The sequence below is a fragment of the Scardinius erythrophthalmus genome (assembly GCF_964197995.2).
Source record: "Scardinius erythrophthalmus genome assembly, chromosome: 2".
Lineage (NCBI taxonomy): Eukaryota > Metazoa > Chordata > Actinopteri > Cypriniformes > Leuciscidae > Scardinius > Scardinius erythrophthalmus.
The window spans coordinates 23,532,239-23,555,549 of NC_138222.1; the positions used below are offsets into that span (position 1 = coordinate 23,532,239).

The 23,311-nt window shown below is 38.8% G+C and overlaps 1 protein-coding gene across 15 annotated transcripts in view; it reads right to left on the reverse strand.

Annotated features, from left to right (window-relative positions):
• The window catches only part of LOC308681956 (nuclear factor 1 B-type-like), a 116,278-nt gene that overhangs the window by 78,163 nt on the left and 14,804 nt on the right, over positions 1 to 23,311 (reverse strand). For 6 of the 15 annotated variants that reach the window (XM_081351327.1, XM_081351321.1, XM_081351325.1 and 3 more), the window contains exon 2: positions 9,592 to 10,123. In XM_081351327.1, the coding sequence (XP_081207453.1) occupies positions 9,592 to 10,123 (532 nt within the window). Of the gene's footprint in view, positions 1 to 9,591; positions 10,124 to 12,621; positions 12,735 to 13,700; positions 14,179 to 15,595; positions 15,970 to 23,311 lie in introns of those variants that run through there. The other 9 variants (XM_081351331.1, XM_081351329.1, XM_081351330.1 and 6 more) reach the window with 3 other exon arrangements.

Sequence of the window (23,311 nt, forward strand, 5' to 3'; positions counted from 1 at the left end):
CAAACACTAATACACAAACTACTAGTGTCTGTTTAATTTTACTTCAATTACTTTTATCACAAACCAAGTAATAAAGTTACTCAGAATCACTAACCTATTATGACTCTTTAGGATAGATCTCTGCTCATCTTTGTAGATTAACAAAGTGTGGTGAATATTTCCTCTGTGGGTGGATTACTAGTGAAATGAAAGAAACTGGTAACTCCCAAACCTGCATAAACATGCCTCAAAAATAGCCCTAGTGGTACCTGAAGTCACTAGCTAATTTTTTTAACTGATCAGGTCTATCAACTATAATTAAACTAATTCAACTCACTCTTCTTGTTCTCTCCTGCTCTTTCTTTCTTTTTTACCGAAATCTGCCCTTATACAATGAAGCCGTGTGAAAACAGGATGCTATTATCACTGGGGGAAAGAGACTGGAGAAGTATGTTTTGACATCTGTCGTTCCCATGATTGCCGCGGGTTAGTTTTTATGTTGACCCACCTCACAGGATGTCCATACAGGATTCACTGGTCACTCAGCTACAGAGAAATAGCACTTGTGTGGCTATACTTGAGGGACTAGAACTAAATGCAGATGGACAGAAGTGTACTTATTTCAATAAGATTTTTTTTCCTTATTCAAGTGGTTCTTGCCAGTGCAAAACTTGTTTTTCAGATATAGCTTGTGTCTCTTCTTCAAGGTAAGTATATGCAGTTTTTTTTTACCTGTTTATCACCATTCTAGTTACAATTGTCTGCTTCATTGAATAGTAAAGTAATTCTAAAGGTAGGCGTGACTAATAGGCATTGATAAATAATCAGTTTCCTCTAAGCAACCAATCAGTGCTAAGACTAGACAAAATGTCTTAAAGGAAAAGTTAGGGCAGATAAAGAGCGTGTGACATGTTGCACTATAGATGATGCTTCTGCAGAAACTTTTAACCCCATACAAAGTCATTCATAATGTGTTTTACGTCTTGGGGGTCATCTTTTTGACAGACTTGACCCCATTGTTGCTTCCCAACCCTTCCACACTGTTACCTCTGGGTTGTCTGTCTCAGCAACGGGAGGTACTGTACCAGACAACACAAAAGAAGAGACGGCCATCACTCTGAATCCTGTCTGCCATGAAAAGACTTTAACTGTGGGCCGAGGGGGGAGAAGTCACTGTGTCCCATGGCAACCTCCTCGATTGTCTCTGGCCTTCTCTGGCAGCTATTCATCGGGCCTGTCCCCCTAATGAAGGACGCCTATCAGCATAGAGATGTGAAAGACACTGACTGTCCCACCACGGAGGAATCCAGACTCTCTCTCTTCACGTCTGTCTTGTGCCCTCTTCAGCTCCCTAGGTCTCAATATGGGTTTCTCAACTACCTTAACCCTAAGCCCCCTCTGTCTTTCCCTTTTGTCTGCTTCTCTCTGGATGATCTCCCTTGGCGTAGATGCATGATTAGCATGTTTGGTTGATGGCAGAGAGGAGAAGAGGCCATTATGGGGTGGTGCTGGTCCAGTCTGGGGGGAAAGACTCAGACACCCCATACAGTGAGATACTGTAAGGGAGGATGAGGCCATCCTTCTTCATCTTCATTTTACACTCTTGTAAGAGGGCCCCAGGGATCACCAATGCATTATGGGTTCTCACAAAGCCTCCGTCTACACCAATGATGTGAGGTTGTGTGGAAACGGCTTTGAGTAACACAAGATAAGTCTTTAGAAAAAAACAAAAAGCCAAGAGGCAAAGCAGGAAAGTCTGTGACCCCTGAAAAGAGAGTTCATTTTCCAACATACTTTCCCATTTTTTCATGATACTTGAAGAAGTGTAGCATTTGGCTCTGGCATTTAAGTCAACATTCGTGATAGGCTGAGCTTCCACCACTTTTGATAAAACATTCCAAAGGGAATATCCCTTCTCCCGACCACACACTCAGACACCCACTCAAACACGGGGTGAAGCAGCACCCACACTGCAGCACAAACCCTTCCACACTCCTCATAACTACAAACATTTATGTACACATTACAGTGTGTGAAAGAAGGCGAGGGAGGTTGTAGTGTGCTTGAGCCTGAGGGTATTCAGTCAACAAAGAGTCCCGGAGATAGCGTACACAAACACACTCTCCAACACATACTAAACTTATTTACACAGATATAAACTCATGAGGCCTGTTTATAAAATCTAGAATGCGGCACCTTAGAGGGAAATTGTGTGGTGTAAAAGCAATGAACAGCAAAATAAATAAATAATTAAAAAGCAAGAAACGAAAGAATGCAAAGAACTCAAGAACAAGTAAAAACTAAAAGAAATTAATTCAAGATTTCTTCATGAGTTTTTTTTTTTCCTGAGACCTTTTTTCCTGAAAAGATATTCTTTCTCGAAGATATTCTTCGAAAAAAAGAACTCAAGAAAGAACTCAAGAAAGAAAGAAAGAAAGAAAGAAAGAAAGAAGCAACAGGCAACAAGGTAGAAGAGAAACAAAGTGCAGAATGTAAGACAGCACGACAGAAAGTATAGAGGGAGAGAGAACAAATGAAAGGGTGGGGGAGATTTCCTTTGCGGCAGCATGTGGAGTAACAGTACACCACTGAATTGAACCAACAGCGGGCTAAGAGGAGAGACGGTGGAGGGGTGGGTGGGTGGGTGTGGAGGGGGGGGATCAATAAGGGAGGCCAGAGAGCTGGAGGGAGCTCTAAATGGATTAGACTAAGGGAATGTGTTCGATAGGTTATGGCTTTTGCATGAGCTAGTCACCGCGGGCCATGCAGAATACTAATCAGTACTGCAGCCTCTGCTTCAGAGACCTCACTGCATGCTCAGCACAAATGCACTGCGACCTCATCCCACTCTCCGCTCCAGCTCAGAGATCACAGACGCATCTGTAGATTTGTACAGCAGATTTGTCCGCAGTGTTGCTGTGAATCCGAATGTTTTCCAGTGACATTCCTGTTATGCTTACATCATAAACTGATCCAGTGGGATGCGATCAGATGGCCTTGTACCATTGGGCTGCTTGGAGTAGAAGGGGATCATGTTCCTCCACAGAAAACCAAATGGATGCCGGAGGTTAAATAAGGCCAGCGTATGCCTGTCTTTATCTCTGCTCTGGTATTCAACAGACTACACGAACCGCTCTACATATATGCCACCATAAAATTGCAGCTTAAATACTTTGAAATGCACTAGTAGCTAAAGCAAAGGGTGTTTCTGGAATAAAAACAGTTTAATATGCCTTTTAGTACCGATTTCTTTCAGTTCTAAAGAAAAGGAGTGTTGTCTAGCAAAAATAAACAGAGATGCAAAGAAATGTTTGAATGTGTGTTTTAGTCAATCAGACTCTTTAATCGGAGGAAACTCAGCAGAAAAGCACTCACAACACCCACAGGCCACTAAGATTATCGTCTAGATTGAAGTAGCAGTGGCAAATCCTTTCACTGCTCCTCCGCCGCCCCCCTCCTTCCTTTTCTTTCCCTCTTTATGTTTAATGTGGCGGTACACCAGTGTACTAAAACATCAAACAGAAGCTATTGCCTTTCATTTCCACAACTGAAACCAAGTCGTGCGTTGTAGTTCTTTTTTGAAAGCAAAGCACCAACAAATGCGTGGTTCAGAGAAGAAACCAGAGAAATAGAGGGAGCGGAAAAATGAACCATCTGTACTGATTTTTGGGAGCGAGTCAGTAGCTGCGGGCCATCAAGTGAATGTGCTGAACACTTTATGTCTCACTCCAAAGGACAAACTCATGACTGCCTCCGCCACAAGGGCTCACTGGAAACAATTAGCAAATAAATAAATAAATAAATAAATGACTGAACAAAAACAAATGCTGTGGCCCTGTTGCATTCCATACACTTGTAATTCTCTATTGGTTTTCCTTCAAGTTTCTGTTATGGTCCCAAATTGTCAATGGTTTTGTGTGTGTTTTGTCCCAGCCAGCTGTCCTTTAAATTATCATTAATACAACACACTGGAGTTTATATTGCATCAGTAAACGCTGCCAATGAGGACGATGTGTCTGTCCCATAAAAGGAAAATCGCAAGTATTTAGAAATGCAGAGCTTCGTATAGAAAACAAAAGTTGAGAATAGGGATGGAAATCATAAAGAATTGAAAGGGGTCATATAATGCCATTTTTGTACAAGCTAATATGATTCTTTAGGGTCTAAATTAAAAGTTTGTAATATACTTTAATTAAAAATTCTCATTAGTATTGTAAGAAAACACTAATTTCACCTGGTCAAAAACAGCTCTGTTTTCAGCACGCCGTTTGAGTGCATGTGTCTTTAAATGATAATGAGCTTTGCTCACCCCGCCCCTCTGTTCTGTGCGTACACCGTTTCTAACACAATAACCACGTGTTGTTCATTATAAACGTGGGATTATGAATTATATTGAGAACGTCGTACATAGAAAACATGCCGTAATGTACCCTGAGTGTAAACCTTAGATGCATTCATTGTGAAGCCTGCAGCAAGGTTTGCAAATTTCGCAAAGATTATTAAAAATACTAATATAAAGGTTAATAAAACATTACACTCACATTTTCTGGAGGTTCAGCAGGAACACGTAGGTACCGATCCGTTTTTTCTCGTTTGTAAAGCTGTCTGGTGTGAAATGATTCGCGCAAACATGAAAGCATGGACGATCGTGGGGAATCCCCGTGAGGGAATCCCCGCGTCAATCCTTTGGGCATATCGCTTCAAAAACAAAACTCTTCAACGGCTCGGATTTAGGAACATCCAAATGACTGCTGTGTTCCTTATTTCATCTAAGAACAGAACACCACAATCGCTTAGACGCCATTCTGCTCCAGCATATCCACAATGGCGGACTACTATGACGACAGCTGTCACATCTCGCTGAGGGCGGGTCTTGTGTTGAAACACGGCTGTCAATCACAATCGCGGGAGGGGCGTTGGATATTATGACGTCACAATATCGAACGGCTTGATTTCAGAGAGGGTCAAACATATAAGGAGATTAAAACAAAACCACTGGATGGATTTTTATCATGATAGGATGGTTGTGTACAGGCACTGCCAACAGACATTTCAGTGCAATCAACTTGTAAAAGTGCATGTACCATTATATGACCCCTTTAATAGTCTCAGTTAATTATAATAATGATTCATTTCCACTGTCAAATTGTGAAATAATTTCAAAAAAATTAAATTAATTTCATAAAATGTGTGTACTCACACTAGGCAATCTGAACCGTGCCCAAGCGTGTTTGACCCCCAAAGTCTGGTTCGTTTGACTAATGTGATCACTCCAACCCTGGCCCGCTTGGAAGAGGTGGGCCAGAGCATGGTTCGATTGGGCTTGGGTACAGTATGCATGTAGTCTGATAGTTAACCACGCCGGAGCACGGAACAGCTGTGCACTACTGCCACAATTACGACAGCAAACATCCAAAATCCAATCTGCTGTATTTCGGCTTCATTTCAAATCTTTCCATAACCCTAAAATACATCTTACGCTTATACAATAAAATTACACAATCCGTCCATCGCTCCATTATAGTTTTCTCTAGTGGCTATAATCAGGAAGAGCAATCACACGGTGGTTTCAAGAATACTTCTGGTCTAACTTCCCATGTATGTGGACATCAGGGACAGTGTGAATTAGATAGGAGGAGACAGACAGGAAGAAAAAAGTGAAAGTGGAGAGACCACAAGCTGTACTTAGTCACTGACAGGGGTGATGACCTCTAGGTCACGCTGGCTAGTCCTGACCCTGTCGTATACTCAGTCAGCTGGAAAACTAGCTGCAAACAGCTCCTCTGCAGAGCACACACACACTGCTAATAAAGGCCCAATAGGGAACTCAGTGTGTGTGTGTGTGTGTGTGTGTGTGTGTGTGTGTGTGTGTGTGTGTGTGTGTGTGTGTGTGTGTGTGTGTGTGTGTGTGTGTGTGTGTGTGTGTGTGTGTGTGTGTGTGTGTGTGTGTGTGTGTGTGTGTGTGTGTGTGTGTGTGTGTGTGTGTGTGTGTGTATTGGGGGTTTTGGCAACTTGAGAGAGGGAGTTTGATGAATGACCAGCTCTTCTGAAGGAGCTGGCAACCGCTCCGCTGACCCAGACATCCAGAGGTCATGAGTCAGCTGGGGGTCCAGGTGCCCCCCGAAACAACACCCTGGCCTGCCCCCACGCGCCACAGGTCGCCACCTTGTTTTCAAAGATCTGTTGTGCTCAATTAAACTTCACATGACACCTTCCACATCTTTAGTGAGGTCCTGACACGGGGGCAAAAGCTAAGTCCTGCAGTCGTAAAACAGACCTCTTTAACATGCTAGAACAAATGAGAAATAATCCATCCAACACCAGAAAAGCGGCCAATAAAACACTGTCTACTTCACAGGGAAACAAAATAAACTAGGGAGTTTGGGCAGGAAATCTTGACACCTTCACACTGTAACTGATATGTTGAGCTCTTGCGATTGTGTAACACCTTCTAGTTGTTGAGTTACGTTGACTGTTCCTGCACAAAACATGACAGTTTATTGTTGGTGTTTGACGACTTAGGTAAAATTTTCTTATTAATTGTTAATTCATTTTATTTAGCTTTACAAAAGGGCGGCTAGATATTTGAAACAAACCAACTGCCAGATAAATGTAAATATTTATGAAAGGCTTGAACCGGCACTTAATTTACACTAGCATTTTTGAGGTTTTGTGTTTATTTGAAAAATAATGTCATGTGTTTAGGATAATGTAAACCCTGAGATAAAGGTTGTGAACATATTCCAGAATGTGCTGGAAAATAAATATCTTGGGTTAAAATGAAAAATGCATTTTTGATATAAATCAGCTGGTCCCTTTTCAAATCTATTTCTGCTTAGTCACTGTTCTAGTATAAAAAGCCTATACCAACATTTGTAGTACAGTATAAAATGCAGCAGACACAAAAAAACAATGGTACATTAATGAAACATGTCATCAATCATACAATACAAATTATTAGCATACTTCCCTTGACTGAAAGAGGGCCTGGCAAGTGAGAGTCATTATTTATGAGTTCTGAAGTAAAATGAGCATCACTTCACATGTACAGACTTGACTTACATGTACAAGGCCAATGTGGAATCAGAAAGTTGGAACAGCTGAAACAGTCCAAGCAACTTTAGCTGAAAAAGTTTCAAAGCATTGATAATTACAGCTAATAAAAATAGATCTTCAAAAAAATTTATTTATTTGAAAAATGTATGAAGTACTTTAAAAAAGACTACAAAACAGAAATGAGCCAATCACACAAAACAGAATGTAAGTATCTTGTCTTTTGTTTTCTCATTTGCTGGAAATGTGATTGTTGTGATTGTTCTGAATTCTGTCTTCATATAGAATAACTGTTATCTAGATGATGTTATAATCATTTTATGAGAGAATGAAGCAGAACAGCGCACGCACAGGCACAGACACAAATGGCATGGCCAGACTTGGTGAAGTGCAGAGGCAGGGCATGGCACGATGCCCACCAACAAGCTTGCCGCCCCTCATTCCTGTCCTCTTCACCACCTTTTCAATGGGGATTCAGCTGGGCATTTACTAAGGTGCTATCGCAAACACTGGCGAGTCTGCTAAGCCTTCTTCCAGAAACCCGAGGCAAACTGTTTGATGCCCCTATGGATGCCAGGTGCTGCGGATAGCGATTAAAACACCTTTAAATTTAAACCAGACCATGAGATGAAATACAAAGAGTGCACACAAAACGCTAGTTGTGTTGGAGTGTGAAAATACTTACAATTATACTGTGAAAAAAAGTAAATTGTTCTATGAAATAAATAGAGCAAAAGCAGTAATGGTTTCCAGTCATCTTACAAAGGACCCTTTGCTGGCATATGGACATCAAAATCAGCTGAGCACAGAACACGATTTACCTTTTCAATTCACAGCCACAGACCACAACCACAATTTCCTTATGAAGTGAGTAAAGATTCCCTTTTGTTTTACATTTGGTTTTATTTAGCTGGAAGTGAATAACTTTCATTCCACCGCTTTCAGGAAACTTTCCTCTATGCCTACTGCATTGCGGATGCCAATTAACGAATCGAAGGCATGCAGTAAGCAGACAAAGAGGGTTTGATATCAACGGCCATCCTCAGTCACTGGCACTCTTCCTACCACTCTCCTGGCACAACGCTAACAAAATGGCCGCGCTGTGTGCACTGGCACAATGTGAGGGCATTGTCTAGAGATGGGCACTGGATACTAAAGGCAAAACACTCCACACTGCCACGGTAAGCCCTTAACAGAGAATCCAATATTAATTTGGTGACAGAAGTTTATTCCATACTCGTCTTTTTTTCTTTCTTTTTTCTTTTTTTTCAGATTATATAAAGGTCAGAAATATCTTTAGTGAATAACAGTTATAACATGAGTCAGCCACTACGATTATGCTACACAGACATTAAAATATTTTGATAATACATAAAATTACTGTTAGAATTTATATACAAATTACTTCATATGTTATTTGTAAATAAGAGTGGAGACTAAGGTCAATTCAGAGAGGTATACAAGAGATTTAGGTTGCCGTGTGAGTGCCAACAGGCGAATGCACGCCATCTTACAAAGACACAAAAGAGAGACTGATGCCAACCATGGTGCCAGTGGCAACCATTATTGTCCCTCCGCTCTGCCTTCTGCTTACCCTGGCACTTCAGTTTCACAAAATGGAGGTGCCATGCCTGACGTTAATGAAAACATTTACATACTCACAAAAGCAACACTTCTATGATGTTAAAATTATTTTTGTCGTGTAGTGATTCTTATACATAACCTGAATTGTTGCACCCTGGAAAATATGGGTGATGTCCAAATTAATACTTTTCAAACAGAAAATTTTAAATGGAAATAAAAGGAATAGTTCATGTTGTAGCCTTCCTTGTTTTTAAGTCATTTTGGATAAAAGTACAAATGAATAAATGTGAAGGAACATGTAAGTGTACAGAGGAGTTTAGACCTTTTTCCTTAACTTTGCTAAAAAAAAAAAAAACTTGCACAAATAACTAAAAATAACTGAAAATTAACAGAACCGATCTAGTCATTAAAAACAAATAAGGGGGGGGGGGGGTTTAAAAAATACTAAATATTCTAATAGATATATTCTAATAAATATTCTAATGGAATAGTACTGTGTAATTGTGTCATTTGCACAAATTCTTATTATGTAACATATTTTGCAAGTATTTATATAATGAGGAGTATTTGTATGTCTTTATACTTTTTCTGATTTTTTGAATTGTATTCTGAGACTGACCTCATCGTAAAAAAGTGCTGCTTGAGAATTCTGCTGAAATATCTGTATCTAGTTCATTTTGACAAATGCATGTGATTCCAGCGCAAGCAACACACTTTTGTCACTCATTCTCTTTTTAAATGCCAACTAATCTGTAAAATGTAAAAAAAAAATCATTTTAATACTACTTAAATGTACTAAATTCATTTTGAAACTCTTTGCGTGTAAAACAAGAAATGTATGCCCTTACTCTTATATCCATAACAATTGGAAATTACATTCATTTTATTTTGGCTACATCCTTGAACCTGCGAGTTAAAGTAGCACACTTAAATCAAGTCAAGAAATGTTATCTCCCAACCTCCCCTCGCACTTACCTTGATCCTGGACATAGTATGCCAGAAACAAGTCCAGCTCTTTCACAGAGACAGTGATGTGGTGTGGCTGGACGCAAAGTCCCGGGTTGGTGCAGTGCGGGGACTTGACCAGACGCTCCCCATCTGTGCTCTCCAGCGGAATACCTTTGAACAGGATGACCATCACCAGGTCCAGCCGCCACACTTTATCAGCCTGCCTCAGGCAGTCGATTCGGCGGATCTTGCCCTTCTGGTCGGGGTTGGAGAGAACACAGCACGGGTGCTTCTTGCCCGTTACGCTGAGCACAAAGTCCTCCCGGTACTCCTGCCGGATATCCTTGCGCAGCTTGGCCAGGAGACGAGATGCCCACTTCTGCTTGATTTCAGGCTTCTCGCTGAGAAGCTCGTCTTTTACGGCTCGTTCCTCATCCTTGGACATCCGCTTTTCGTGCTTCTTAAAGTACTTGCGCTTTCGTGCCTGCAGGTTGAACCAGGTGTAGGCTATGGCACGGACATGAGGGAGCAGCGCCTCGATGAAGGGATGAAACTCATCCTGAGAGAAGAGAGAGAGGGGAAAAGGAGAAAAATTGAGCAGGAGCAGAAGTGACCTTTTGGCATGGGTTCTTGTCTGAATTAGCCAAGAGCCTGTGCAGCCAAAAAAAAAGGCAGTTTAGAAAACATTGCAGATAAAGACTATTTATAAGACGCAAAAGTAGATAAAGTTATACAAATGACTATTGAATGATCCAGAAAAGCATTACAGAGTTACAGTTACAAATATCAGTTGCAAATATAGTTTTCTAACAACTCTAGTCTTCGGTTTCCTGCTTTTAGAGAACTTTTAAGCAGTAAAGTTATTTAAAATGAGATTTTAAAGCATCAGCATGAAACATTCATCTACCATTTCCACTGCGACTGCAGGCAGCGTTGGCCTGCCTGCAGGTGTCGGAGGCACACAGAAAAAGGATGCCACTGTTTACCGCGTCTGCCCGCGCCGTGCCAGTGAAGAACCGACAGTTCCAGAATCACCAATCTCTCACTCCCTTTCTCTCTCTCTACCCCCCTTCTCTCGCCTGCTCGCTCTCCGTCTCCAGCAACGCTCAAAGCAGCAGTCCGTGTGTTGGCACAAGAGAGCAAGCACCCCCCATACTTCCAGATCTCTTATCAAAGCGCCCTGCATTCCTGAAACAGCCCTTACCACAGAGACCCACAGAACCTCACGGAATCCTGGAAAATTCAAGATAGTCTCTAAATGCCTTGGACAAGGGCAGCTGAGGGCATGATTATCAACCACACTTGCAAAGAAAGCAAGACAAATGGGGACATGTCTTTTGTCTAAAATGACAGTGCAAACCTTCCCAAGGCCAGAAGTACTAGGTAAGGCTTTTAACTAAACATGGAAGAGTGAAGAAAAGTGGGGGGTGGGTGGGAAATCAATTTTACACCTTGAGCTTTTATTCTTGACTATGAGGAGGTGTTTGCGGTCCTTGGGAATCACTTAATTTGTTAACATTAATGTACCGTAATTATTCCAAGGCCCTCCAAAAATCAAATCTAGATGGACAATGAAAATGACATCTTGGCACAAAAGCCACATTCTTTGGGCCTCAGAGCTGTTTGGTAAGAGTGGCATTAAAATGCCAAACCAAAACCAAAGCGCCCTGACTCCTCAAATAAGCGGCACGGCTAATTCACACTTGTCTTATTGAGCGCAAGGCTTTTTTTTTTTTTTGTCTTCATATGCCTCAACTTGCTATATAGCTTTATACTACAAACTTAAACTGGGTAAACTCAATTGACAATTTTACAGACCTTTTCCCACACATATAATCTCCTCATCACCTCAGCAAGTGAAATTGATTCAATATTGTCAAGCAAATTCAATCATGTTTTAAAACATAAAATAGAACAGCAGGAGAATTTGTCACACTATACACTAAAAGACAAACACTACCACTATCTGAAGCTTCCCTTTATAATGTTTCAGTTCAACAAAATATAATTATAGTTCTTTTTAAGTCAAAAGATCAATAAGCACTGTAAATTCTTAGCAATGGATGAGGTTTAAGAAAAAAAAAGTAAAAAGACATGAAAGCAAGAGTGCAAGAATCTTAACACAATGAAAAAGACCATCTTATACACACACACTGACTCTGCAAACTTCTATGCAATTTTTTTCACCGCCACATTGAAAAATGAACAAGGACTGCAGCGAATGGATCGAAGAAGAGTTAAACCACATATTGTTCTGTGTGCAGGCGGGCGGCAGCTCTTTGGGAAACCACAACCAGCGCACCACTGCTGCCTATATTTCTGTGACAGCCCCCCACACACAGCCCACACTCCAGCACTGTATAAATACCATACAAACTACACAACTTAAGAATGCATGTGCAATCCTTCATGCAACAATGTTGCACCAAAAATATATAACTCGCAAAAGAGTGTGAGTTTTCGCACTATGCGGTGTAGTTCTGGAATGTATAAAAACTCCAGTACATTCAAAGTGCTGATTTTCATAAAAAGAAAATCACATCAGATGATAGATGATTTAATTATTTTTAAATTATAGCTAGCTTCATATATATTTCCTTTTGTCACAACTACATGCAACCTATAATGTATAATGCCCACAAATCCACTCCACAAATTATGCATTAATATCGAAATGACTATACTGATATAGAATACAAAAAGGATCTCTATCAAATATGTTTTTTTTCTGCTATAAATTTAATGAACCTATTGACCACAAAGAATGTAATTCTTGCCATCATGAATTTAAATAAATATATGTCTAAGGCCTTGCAAGATCACACATTTTTGTATCCCTAAAACATAAAATTTAAATAAATGTAAATGTAATGTAAAAAAAAAAAAAAAAAAAATTATATTGATCTGTTGTCATATCAGCTATTATACAAATTTATTTCATATCACAATGTTAAGGAATGTCCTTGAACCAAAAATCACACGAATTTCTATTTTTAATAGTACAAAGTGTAGCACGAGGTTGTTGGCTTCGCAGGCTCGAGGTCCTCTTGTACTCACCATATCTCAGTCAATCACTCTCTGATGCCAAGGAAAATATAAACAGTAAAATTGTGTCAGCCAAACCCGGCGGACTCTGTCCAACCGCTGAATCAACCTTATCATTGTTTTCATCTTGATTCACTCTCTGAGAGAAGCTCCAAGTGCAAACTAAAGCAAGTTTCCTCAAAGAAAGATGAGGATAAAACGGTGAGCTCTCAAAAAGGGAATTCAAAGTCATGCCTTAACCTCGCGCTTGAAATAGCAAAGAGATGAAGATGAACTTCTCCCAGTTGTAAACTTCATAAATGTTGCCTTGTTTAATCAGGTTTTAAAGCACAATACATTTAAAGACGCCATAAAATTAGATTTAAGAAAACACTGTTCTGTTCATTGATCAGGAATAAACGTCTTCGCCTATGTGATGCGCGCAGTGAGTTGAGTAGGCTACATTCTATCACATAGCCTATACATCGAGTTAGATGTCCGTCGGATTTTTAGAACTCCTGACTACTTAAAAAACGCTTAAAAATTAAAATCGCAGTCGCAGATTGCAGTCTTTAAAAATAATAATAATAAGGTTCTTCAATGTGTCTTCAAAGAAACAACTTATTAAGAACCATTTCCCTCTCTACACAGTCCTTGAGTTGGTCATATGGTTCTTTGAAGATTAAAAAAGTTACTAGCCATAGGTTTGTCAGATTATGGTATTGGATTGTGGGTAGGCTACTTTAAAGTACCAGTAGATGGTTTTCTAAAGAACTAGAGAATAAAAGGTTCTTTGATGAATTTAAAAACGACTTCTTCCTTCTTTTCATTATTTATTTTCTTGAGTGATTTTAAAGGTTGCAGTTACGTTTAAATGAATCGATTTTCTCACGTGCCTTTTGTAAGACAAGACGTCGAAGTTGTTCAAATACGATACTTAACTTTAAAAAGACAAGAGGGAGGTGTAGGCTACAATAAATGCGTAATAGCCTATACCTGCAGCAATTTTTAAATTAACAAAAAGCACATGCAGTGAATAATGTACACAATTAAGTATAAAGAATTACCTAGTAGCCTACTCAGTGATAATTCAAAAAATATATAAAATATACCTGTGTGAGACAAATCGGCGAATACATCGTAGATCGCGCGGTTATCAAAGTCCTGAAGGGTATCAGATGATTGATATTATCGCTTCATTCTTCAGAGCCCGTGCTGCTCCGTGCACGTTTGAGTAAGACCTGATATCCTCATTCAAAAAAACACGCTCTTATCCGGCAACAGAGAACAACTGGAGATCCCACACTTTGCATTTAACCGATCCCGACGTCTATTTAAGAGCACAAAAGATTGTAAACGGAGTGAATCTAGACGCATCCACAGCGCGTGAGGTGATCCCGCCGCTGAGTAAAAAGCTACCGGAATCTGAGAGCCGAGTTTCAAATAGGAATCTTGAATAATATAGCCTATAACACGTGCAATACGAAAACTTGAAGGCGCCTAATTTCTGATCATGTGTTTGCTTTTCAAACTTGATATAATATGGGCCGGTAACACCCTCTAGTCTGCTGGAGCCTAACAAATCAGTCTGAAGATTTTTTTTTTCGCCTTTAATTACACAGTCATACTCCTCCTCTTCCAGCAAGCGCATATCCCATATCTCCAGCCCACCTCGATTTACACCTCCATGACATTGACAAAGATTTAAGCAATTTCCTACTTTTTATCCAAATGTACATTTTTATGTTGTGAGGACTTTGAGCAGGCATGTAAAACTATGAAACACGATGAAGCGAGCCCAATATAGCCTACAGTATAAGATTTTTGCTGGCTTCTTCAATTGCAAATGAAAACAGCTCATGAATTGATTTTGCCTTTGACTTTGATTACATTTTATACAGGCGTCGTCTTAATAAACACTAAATATGATGCTTATGATCAAATCATATCAGGGGATATAAAGAAATTTTGACTAGCCTACTTTGTCTAGACTTTCGTTGGTTAAGTTTACTTTCACTATCAGCTATTACAAACCAATACTGAGATATGGCATTACTTAAAAAACATAAAGGCTTTAAAAGCACGATTTAGGCTATTAACTAATGGCGCAAATGTAAGTGTGGGCCTGCAGCGTTAATATGCAAAATAACTCCAAACTGAATAAATGAATTAGTTTATAAATGTACAATGTTATTTCTGTGCTTTTTAAAAGAGCAGAAGCCAACATGACAACGGTTTAAATTTTGCGAGAAAAGAGAGAAATCAATAGCAGTACTGCATACGGTTCTATCACGTATCCCTGTGAGAGAAGAGCACAGGGCCAGTCTGTTTGTTGGACAGATAGCCTAATGATTCCCTTCGCGTTACATCGAAATGACGGCATCTTGTGTCGAAGTCAAAGCCCACCCCCTCCGTCCAACTCATAAGTCCACAAGGCTCAACAAAGACTTTATGAAGGACACCGAGTCCGTTACTAAAATGTAACTACAATGGACCGCAACAAAGTCCAATGGTCATGGTAAAACAATGAATCGGTTTATGGACGTGCAAACAAACATCTACGTGTGCATAACGTAATCTTTTAAAGTATCAAAGAACAAAGTTACAGAGTGAAAGAGTGTCAATGCAAGTGTCACAACGTAAAACAGCCCCCAGACAAGCATTTAAATGACAGTGTGAGTAAATATCAACACGGCTTGTCCAGGTATTCACGCCGCTGCTCCGTGCCAGAAGCGCACGGCTATTCAATAGGGGAGAGTTTGAGCTAACACAGGATGCATGCCAAGAGGCACAAGCTCGACTTCTGACACAATATGACCCATATAGGACGTCTGCCAATGCATGACATAAACAATCCAACATTACGGCATTTTTTTCTGCAGTTTTAAAGTGTCTTGTTCAGTTCAATATTGAAACGTAAAGCTATTGCTCTGTTGAGGTTACATACGCGCAACACAGCACAATATTCACAAATGTTAGTAAGACAGTGTTTTCCATCATAACGTACCATTGCACTGTATTGCATGGAACTGAAGGGGGTTCCTGGAGGCCGGATGAAATTGAAGCCGGTACGCTCACATGTCTCAAGTTCAAAAATGTTTTTTTTTTTTTTTTTTTTTTTTTTTTTTTTTTCACGTTGTAGTGCTTAAAAAAAATGAACACCGGAAGCGAATTCTTGGCAGACAGGCGGCAAAATCAAGTCAGCGAGCACCTCAGATATTTTTTATCTTCCTTCCTCTGCAAGTCAGTCTTTTGGATAGCTTTTGGTGGTTGAGTTGAACGCGGTCCAGAATAGGCTGAGTTTTTTGGAAGTGGGTAGGTCTGCGCCTTCACTTTCTCTGTCTGTCGTCGCTGTTGCTCGCTGGCAGCAGCCAAACGTAGCTGCGCATTTGGAATTACATCCTTGTTTCTGATTGGCTGGCGCACCGGTGGAGCTCCGCTCGCCGTTCCATGCCCTAGGCCCCTCACTTCCGCTCGGCAGACAGTGTCACTATTTGCATATTTGTCACTATTAACATTGACCAAGTCCCATCAAAGCGAGACCAAGCGCAATTTAGTCAAATTCCTCTGTGCATTTTGGCCTTGGGGATTAAGAATATTTCCTTATGTACAGGCATTAAAGCAAATAAATCCCTACTAAATTAGTAGCAATTAGTAGATATTTTTTAAAGAAATTATTTAAATAAATTAATAATAACGATTTTCACACTTCTTCCCCTTCATACAATGTGTGCTCAATTTTTGACATAATCTCAAACCACATTGTTTAGCATTGTTAAACGTTGATGACTTTTTAATAACAGCTAAACAAACTTTAAACCGGTAGAAATATATACTGTCTATAGGCTGTATTACTAAACCATTGTTAAGATTTTGAATGATATAGCAGAGAAAGTCACCACTGTTAGAGAGCACAATGATGGCATTGATCCAGACCAGAACACCAGTGCGCCCCGCGCGCGCGCGCGCGCCCACACACACACACACACACACGACTCCAACAACATGGATGAAACACGCATTAATTTGAGCGTGTTTACCGGTGCCATTAAATGAGACACTATTAAAAGATAGTAGTAATAAAACAGTTTATGATTATTCACGTCACTAAATAAAAAAGTGTAGGCTAATCATATAACAGACAGCAATGAATCCAAATGATTAGCAATTCTGACTAATTCATTTTTTCTATATGCCACAAGACATGCTATTCAGTGGTGATCTCAACAAAACAATTCATTTGGTCTTTCATTTAGGTCGTTACAAATTTGTACATTTAAGTCAATCGAGCTAAGCAGAAATACGCCTCACTTATACATTAAGCGCTGCATGTAATATGACAAATAAATTGTTTAATCGTTCGTAATTTTGTTAATAACATTTTTACCTATTGTTTCTATAATTTCTACAGAATAAATTTAACGAGGCTATCATACATTCTTTTTTTTTATCTCTTCGATAGACAAACCTTTGTAACAGGTTTGGTTTTATAGCCTGGATTGTCATCTTTGCTCTGCATGACAAGTTGTCACGTCGAAAAGTTCGTTTTGGTTGTGACTGCACTCGTGGCTAACTAACTGTATCTGTCAAGATAAACGACTTATAGAATGAATCGTTTATTCTATGCGCTGTCACACTTGTAAAGACAAACAAACAAGCCCTGTGTTTGAAACAACAAACACAAGGGCTTGTTGGAGCATTAGGCTATATCGAGTAGGTGGAGTGTGATACGAAATGAAGCGAAAGGGCTCCAAATTCTTAGACGTAAACTTTGGCAATTTCAGTGGCGAGCGGAGGACATGGAATCATTATTAACATATAGAAATATCGATGTCCTGAAGATTTTAGAGATCTGTTCACTTGTGCCTGTCAAGTTTCACATGAGTTTGGATAGCCTATGTGCCGTGTGCGCGCAGCGAGCCTCGATACTGCCTCCGTAAGTTCACTACATTTCATGTACAGATAGGCTTTTCTATTCTCTCGACTCCAGACGCTCGAAGCCAAACTTTTCTAGTCATTAATTATCGTTTTTACTTAGGCGGCGTTGTGTAGCCTATAGCTGGTGCATCGGTGGGTTGCTGTATCAAGGCGATATTTCGTTTATAATGTCTCTAGAAAATATCAAAAATATTCCGTTCCTTTCGATTAAAACGTGTTTTCGTGTTTTCACGGGTTAGGAAAGTTATATTGCTTTTCAGTAGTAAGCATTCAAGTCATACGAGTGAATATTATTTGCTTATTACTTATGCTACGTCGATTATATTTATTGTTTTAAAAATATCGTTGCTTTAACGTGCAAATAGATTTTTAAAACTGGTAAACGGTTAAGTGGCGAAATGTATACATTTAATGCAAAACAATGACCTGCTGCTTTTGAATAAACGACACCACCCTTTTTAAAGTCGACCATAAGTCTACCGGGTAGCAAAGAGACACACGACCGTCTAATAACGGCTTGAAGATGACCCACATGATTCCATGATCCCATATGCCCGCTTTTTACGTCATAGTTGCGCGATATGTTGCAATGGTAAAAAAAAAAAATATTGTAAGGTAACTAGCCTAATTTCTAGCATGATTTCCATTTTACCATTTCACTCCGAGACAAAGCCTATGAGAGCTTAGGCTATTTCCCATGAATTAGCAGGTATTCTAAATGTAATATTAATGAATGCCACATTTATTCTAGTGCTTCGATTTGTTTTGAGCCAGAATTGAAATTGTCTGTTAATCAATAATTATTTTATTTTTATTTTTTTATACCAATAAGATATTTTCAGTCAAGGCACATGGTAGTTTGGTAGGACAGGTAGTGTTTCTCTCTTTTATAAGAATGAAAAACTGCGCATTTATTGTGGTGTTTTTTTTTTTTTTTTTTTTTTTTTTTTTTTTTTTTAACCAAGGATAAAGTGCAGTCATGGGTTTGGATGTTAGTTTTGTGTTAAAGAATTGCACCTGGGTTTCACTGAGCATTTAAAAACTGCTAAATTTGTATTTATACAACTATATTATGTTTTCCATTATTTTATCAATTTTGTGAACATACTTCTCAAGTTAGATTCACTGGAGTAGGCCTAGCCTATAGGCCTATAACATGAAATTAGGCTAAATCATTTTCATATTGCTCAGGCTCCTCTCCAGGTGAATAATGTAGGCTACCTTTAATTTTAACAAGATTATTGTGTGGAATGAGAAATATGTGAAAAAAAAAAAACTTATTTTGAGAACAATTGATGACCATTCAAATTCAGGATATAATTTCACTTAATATTTTGCATGTATCGACCAAGCTCTCTGCAGTGCTAAATTCAACATCATCATTGTTTGCTCGGTGCAAAATTGCAAACCAGGTGAAGCGTTTGTCGAATATTCTGCTATTGGTAGCCTATTTTCTGAGTCTTCTTTTAGTGTCTTTGCTTTTAAGTGGACAGATAGCCTATACATGGGATTATAATTTTTCATATTGCGCCACAACGCCATATTTGTATCAGCGGGCCTAGATTGCAAGCGGGGTGATGTGAAACAAATCATAGTGTATTAGATGAACACTTTCTCAAGACGCATTTTCATCATTTACAAAATAACGTGTAGACTGAATCCTCCTCGAACGTAAGAATGCAGGAGCTCAGGAGCTGTGAAACTCACATAGGAGCACGCGCCAGTGACCTCGCTCTGCTCTGTTCAAGTTCCATCCATTCACTCGTTCCAAAAAACACTTTGTCTCCTTATAATGGCGTAGAAACATGTAACGCTTAGGCTACATTGTAACAGCTGTTTTGACAATGTATTCGCTTTAATTTTGCGGTTTAAAAGGCCTACTTTAAAAACAATATCACAGAGTGCCAACATCATAGCCACTTGAAAGCCACACGTGAAAGTAAAGTCCGCAGATTTTGACATATGTAATGACGTCTCATAGCGACATATTTGTTACTTTAATGCTTTAAAACTTTAATACTGTATTAATAACAATATCCTTGGTCTGGTTTGTATAGGGTTACATCGTAATCGTACGTCTAGTGTGACTGCTGATTCTTAGGTGCTTACCACTGTCATAGCTGATCGTATAGTGATTAGAACTCTGCGTTGTGGCCGCAGCATCTCCGGTTCGAATCCGGGTCACGGTAGGAAAAAAAGTTAGGTAGTGACTTTTACACTTGTACGTGATTTATTAGTGACAGTAAAAGCCGCAACGTGTCAGGTACAGCTGGCTAGTAACATATTGTTAGAGAACATTGCGGTTGTCGGTCTATCTATAGCCTAAACTCAAAGTGACATCCTATTAACCTGGATAACCTTCACTGAAAAAAAAAATCGTATGAGATTTTAAACAGCACGAATAATGCTGGTTATTGCTTTTGGTTATATAAAAACGTAAACAGAATAAAATATTTGCTCTCTGTCGATTTTACAATTTGTAAATAACCTCGTTTGTCGAAGGCAGAAGACAGCGATAACGATGTAGGTAACCTAGTCATAGAAGTTATATTGGGAAGTGTATATACAGCGCAGTTTCGATTCAGCCCACAAGGATGCGGTAGTGAACTGCCGGTCGAGTGGCGTACCAGTACTGTGCCGTGATCGTATAGTGGTTAGTACTCTGCGTTGTGGCCGCAGCAACCCCGGTTCGAATCCGGGTCACGGCAAATATTTACGCAGTTAGGCTTTTCTTTTGAGAGACAAAATTATGTGTTCATGAAAACGCTAAATAAAAATCTATGTAAATCACCTAAAATGTGACATTATATAGCCTAGCAGCCTACCATGTAGCCAACTGTCTTCGACTTGGTAACATTCCTACAACTCTATTTGTTTAAAATAATTCGTGTTCATTCATAATCTTTTTTTTTTCTTTTTCATTTCACAGTGATGGCAAAGTGGACCATAAAAGCATAACCAACATCTGCCTGACCTATATGTTTTAGTATGTTTCTGTAAATGCAGTTTTAATCTGTACGCACCCGATGATTTAAGCACCAGAGGGCAGCAAACGACTATGTATATAAACCACTGCCTACAAATGGATCAAGGAAAACTTGGCAGAGATGAAGACTGATTAATTACCTTACTGTGTTCGTTTGAGACTACTGCACCTGTAGTAATTCTATACACTGCTATTTCTGACTGTTACTGAGATGGCAGAGACTAAAACGGCCAGATAATGTAATTCAGTAGAAATGCTGTGAAAATGAATCAATAATTACCCAAACCAATCGAAGTATTGTTAATTATTATTATTATTATTTAAATTTCTTTTTTTCTTTTACACGTTCACTGAAATGTAGTGACATGCATTTAAAGAAACATGCACATGTCCTTTGTTACAATGTCATTTTTATTTAATTGTTTAGTTTTCTTGTTCCCTTTCTCTTTGCCTTGTGATCAGTCTTGAAAGAAATATCACACACTTAAATAAAAAAAAAAAAAAAAACACTCAAAAACATGCAGAGGGAGCTCTTATGCACCTGTAACCATGAAAGACTGTCCTTATTCCTCGCCACCACAAACCAGCAACCAAGAACAAGAGCAACAATGAGACGCACACTCAAATAAACAAGGAGAAAGCTTATATAGTAAACATGGAATCCTGCCAAAACCATTGCGTTCCATTCACACTCACTCACACACACACACACACACACACACACCCATGCATGCATTGCAAATCCTTCAGCTTTGAGAAAGAAGCAGCAGGCCTCCACAGAAGAGTCAGGCAAAACTGCTGTGTACTTGCTTTCTCTCTCTATGTGCATCTGTCTCACTCCTCACTTCAATGGGTCTTGATTGACAGGACAAGCATGCACCTATGTCGCATGAAATGTGCATCCCTGCAGGCCTTTGTCTGGTCTCTGAACACATGTTCCTGTAATAATGTGCATCTTCATTAGCCACAACTATAGAAGCTTCGCGGTCTGATTTTTGATCTTTCATTTTCACTAAACAGGGTTTCCTCCACAAACAGCCTCAAATATAACGACTAAAGTTGTTTTCTAGTGATCACACCACATTAAAAGCCTGTGTGAAAGAGTATGAATGATAGGACTACCAATAATTTTGACATGTGCAATATCGAGTACTGTATAAGTACTCCAAGAAATTAGAGCAAAGATGTACAATTAAACTTTAAGAGTACAGAAGTAAGATTCTCTGTAGAGGTGATGAAAATCCGATCAGTTACCATAACAATTATGGTGTTTAAACGTCCACTGTAATACACTGGACTATTGTTGTATCATGTTGGCATCAGACAGTCCATTTACGTTAAAATGTTTAACTCTTCTGTCTGTAGATAATATGACTTTGTGTATTTCAATATGTTATTATCAGTTGGCACTGGATAGTTGAGCACTGAAGCATATAAATGGAGTTAAGCACTACAGCAAGATTAATAAACATGAAATACTTAAAGCCTCAGTTTTTTGTGAGAAAAATAAATATATATATATATACAGCGGGGGAAATAAGTATTGAACACGTCATCATTTTTCTCAGTAAATATATTTCCAAAGGTGCTATTGACATGAAATTTTCACCAGATGTTGGTAACAACCCAAGTAAGCCATACATACAAAGAAACAAACAAAAATAAGTTCAGAAATTAAGTTATGTGTAATAATGTGAAATGACACAGGGAAAAAGTATTGAACACATGAAGAAAGGGAGGCGCAAAAAGGCATGGAAAGCCAAGACAACTGCTGAAAACTTACAGTAATTAAAAAGCAATCCAGCCCCCTGTCAGTGGAAATTAATAACAGCTGGTTCAGTCCCAAATGATGGCCTACAAAAAGGTCTCATTGCCAAGGTGTCACACAAGACACATCTCATGATCAGGGCCGGTTCTAGACATTTGGAGGCCCTAGGCAAAATTCATGTTGGAGGCCCCCCACCCCCAATAAAAAACACTTGAAACAAATATGATTCCTAACTTTTTTATTTATACAACATTTCATTTTAAATTTAGTATATTTTTACTTACACAGTACATAAGTTTGGACAAATTACTATTTTTAATGTTTTTGAAAGAAGTCTCTTATGCTCATCAAGCCTGGATTTTATTTGATCAAAAATACAGAAAAATAATATAGTGAAATATTATTACAATTTAAAATAATGGTTTTCTATTTTACTATACTTTAAAATATATTTCTGTGATGCAAAGCTGAATTTAGTGTCACGTGATCCTTCAGAAAACTTTATAATATTCTGATTTATTATCAAATGTTAGAAATGGTGCTTAATATTTATTTTATAACATGTGATACTTTTTTTCAGGATTTTTTGATTATTAAAAAGTTGTTTTAAAAAAGTCTTCACTATCACTTTTATATATTTAACACATCCTCGCTGAATATTCCTGTTTTTTTTTTTTCTGTATTTTTGATCAAATAAATGCAGGCTTGTAGAGCATAATAAGAAACTTCTTTCAAAAACAATAAAAATAGTAATGGGTCCAGACTTTTTACTGGTAGCCTACTACATCAAACTTTATCTAAAGTAATCTCTTTTTTGTTTAATGAAGATGTTATTGTTCTTGTTGTTATTTTGCTGGTGTATTCAGTTTATTCACAGTTCCAGAAGAATACCACTTCAGTAGATGAACATAAACGTGCTTTTATAATTGTTTTCATAGCTGCGTTATGGGCAGATATTGCATTGCTACCTTAAATATGCTATACACAAATCAAGTGGAAGAGAAAGATACGATCGCTACTGAGCAGGGAAA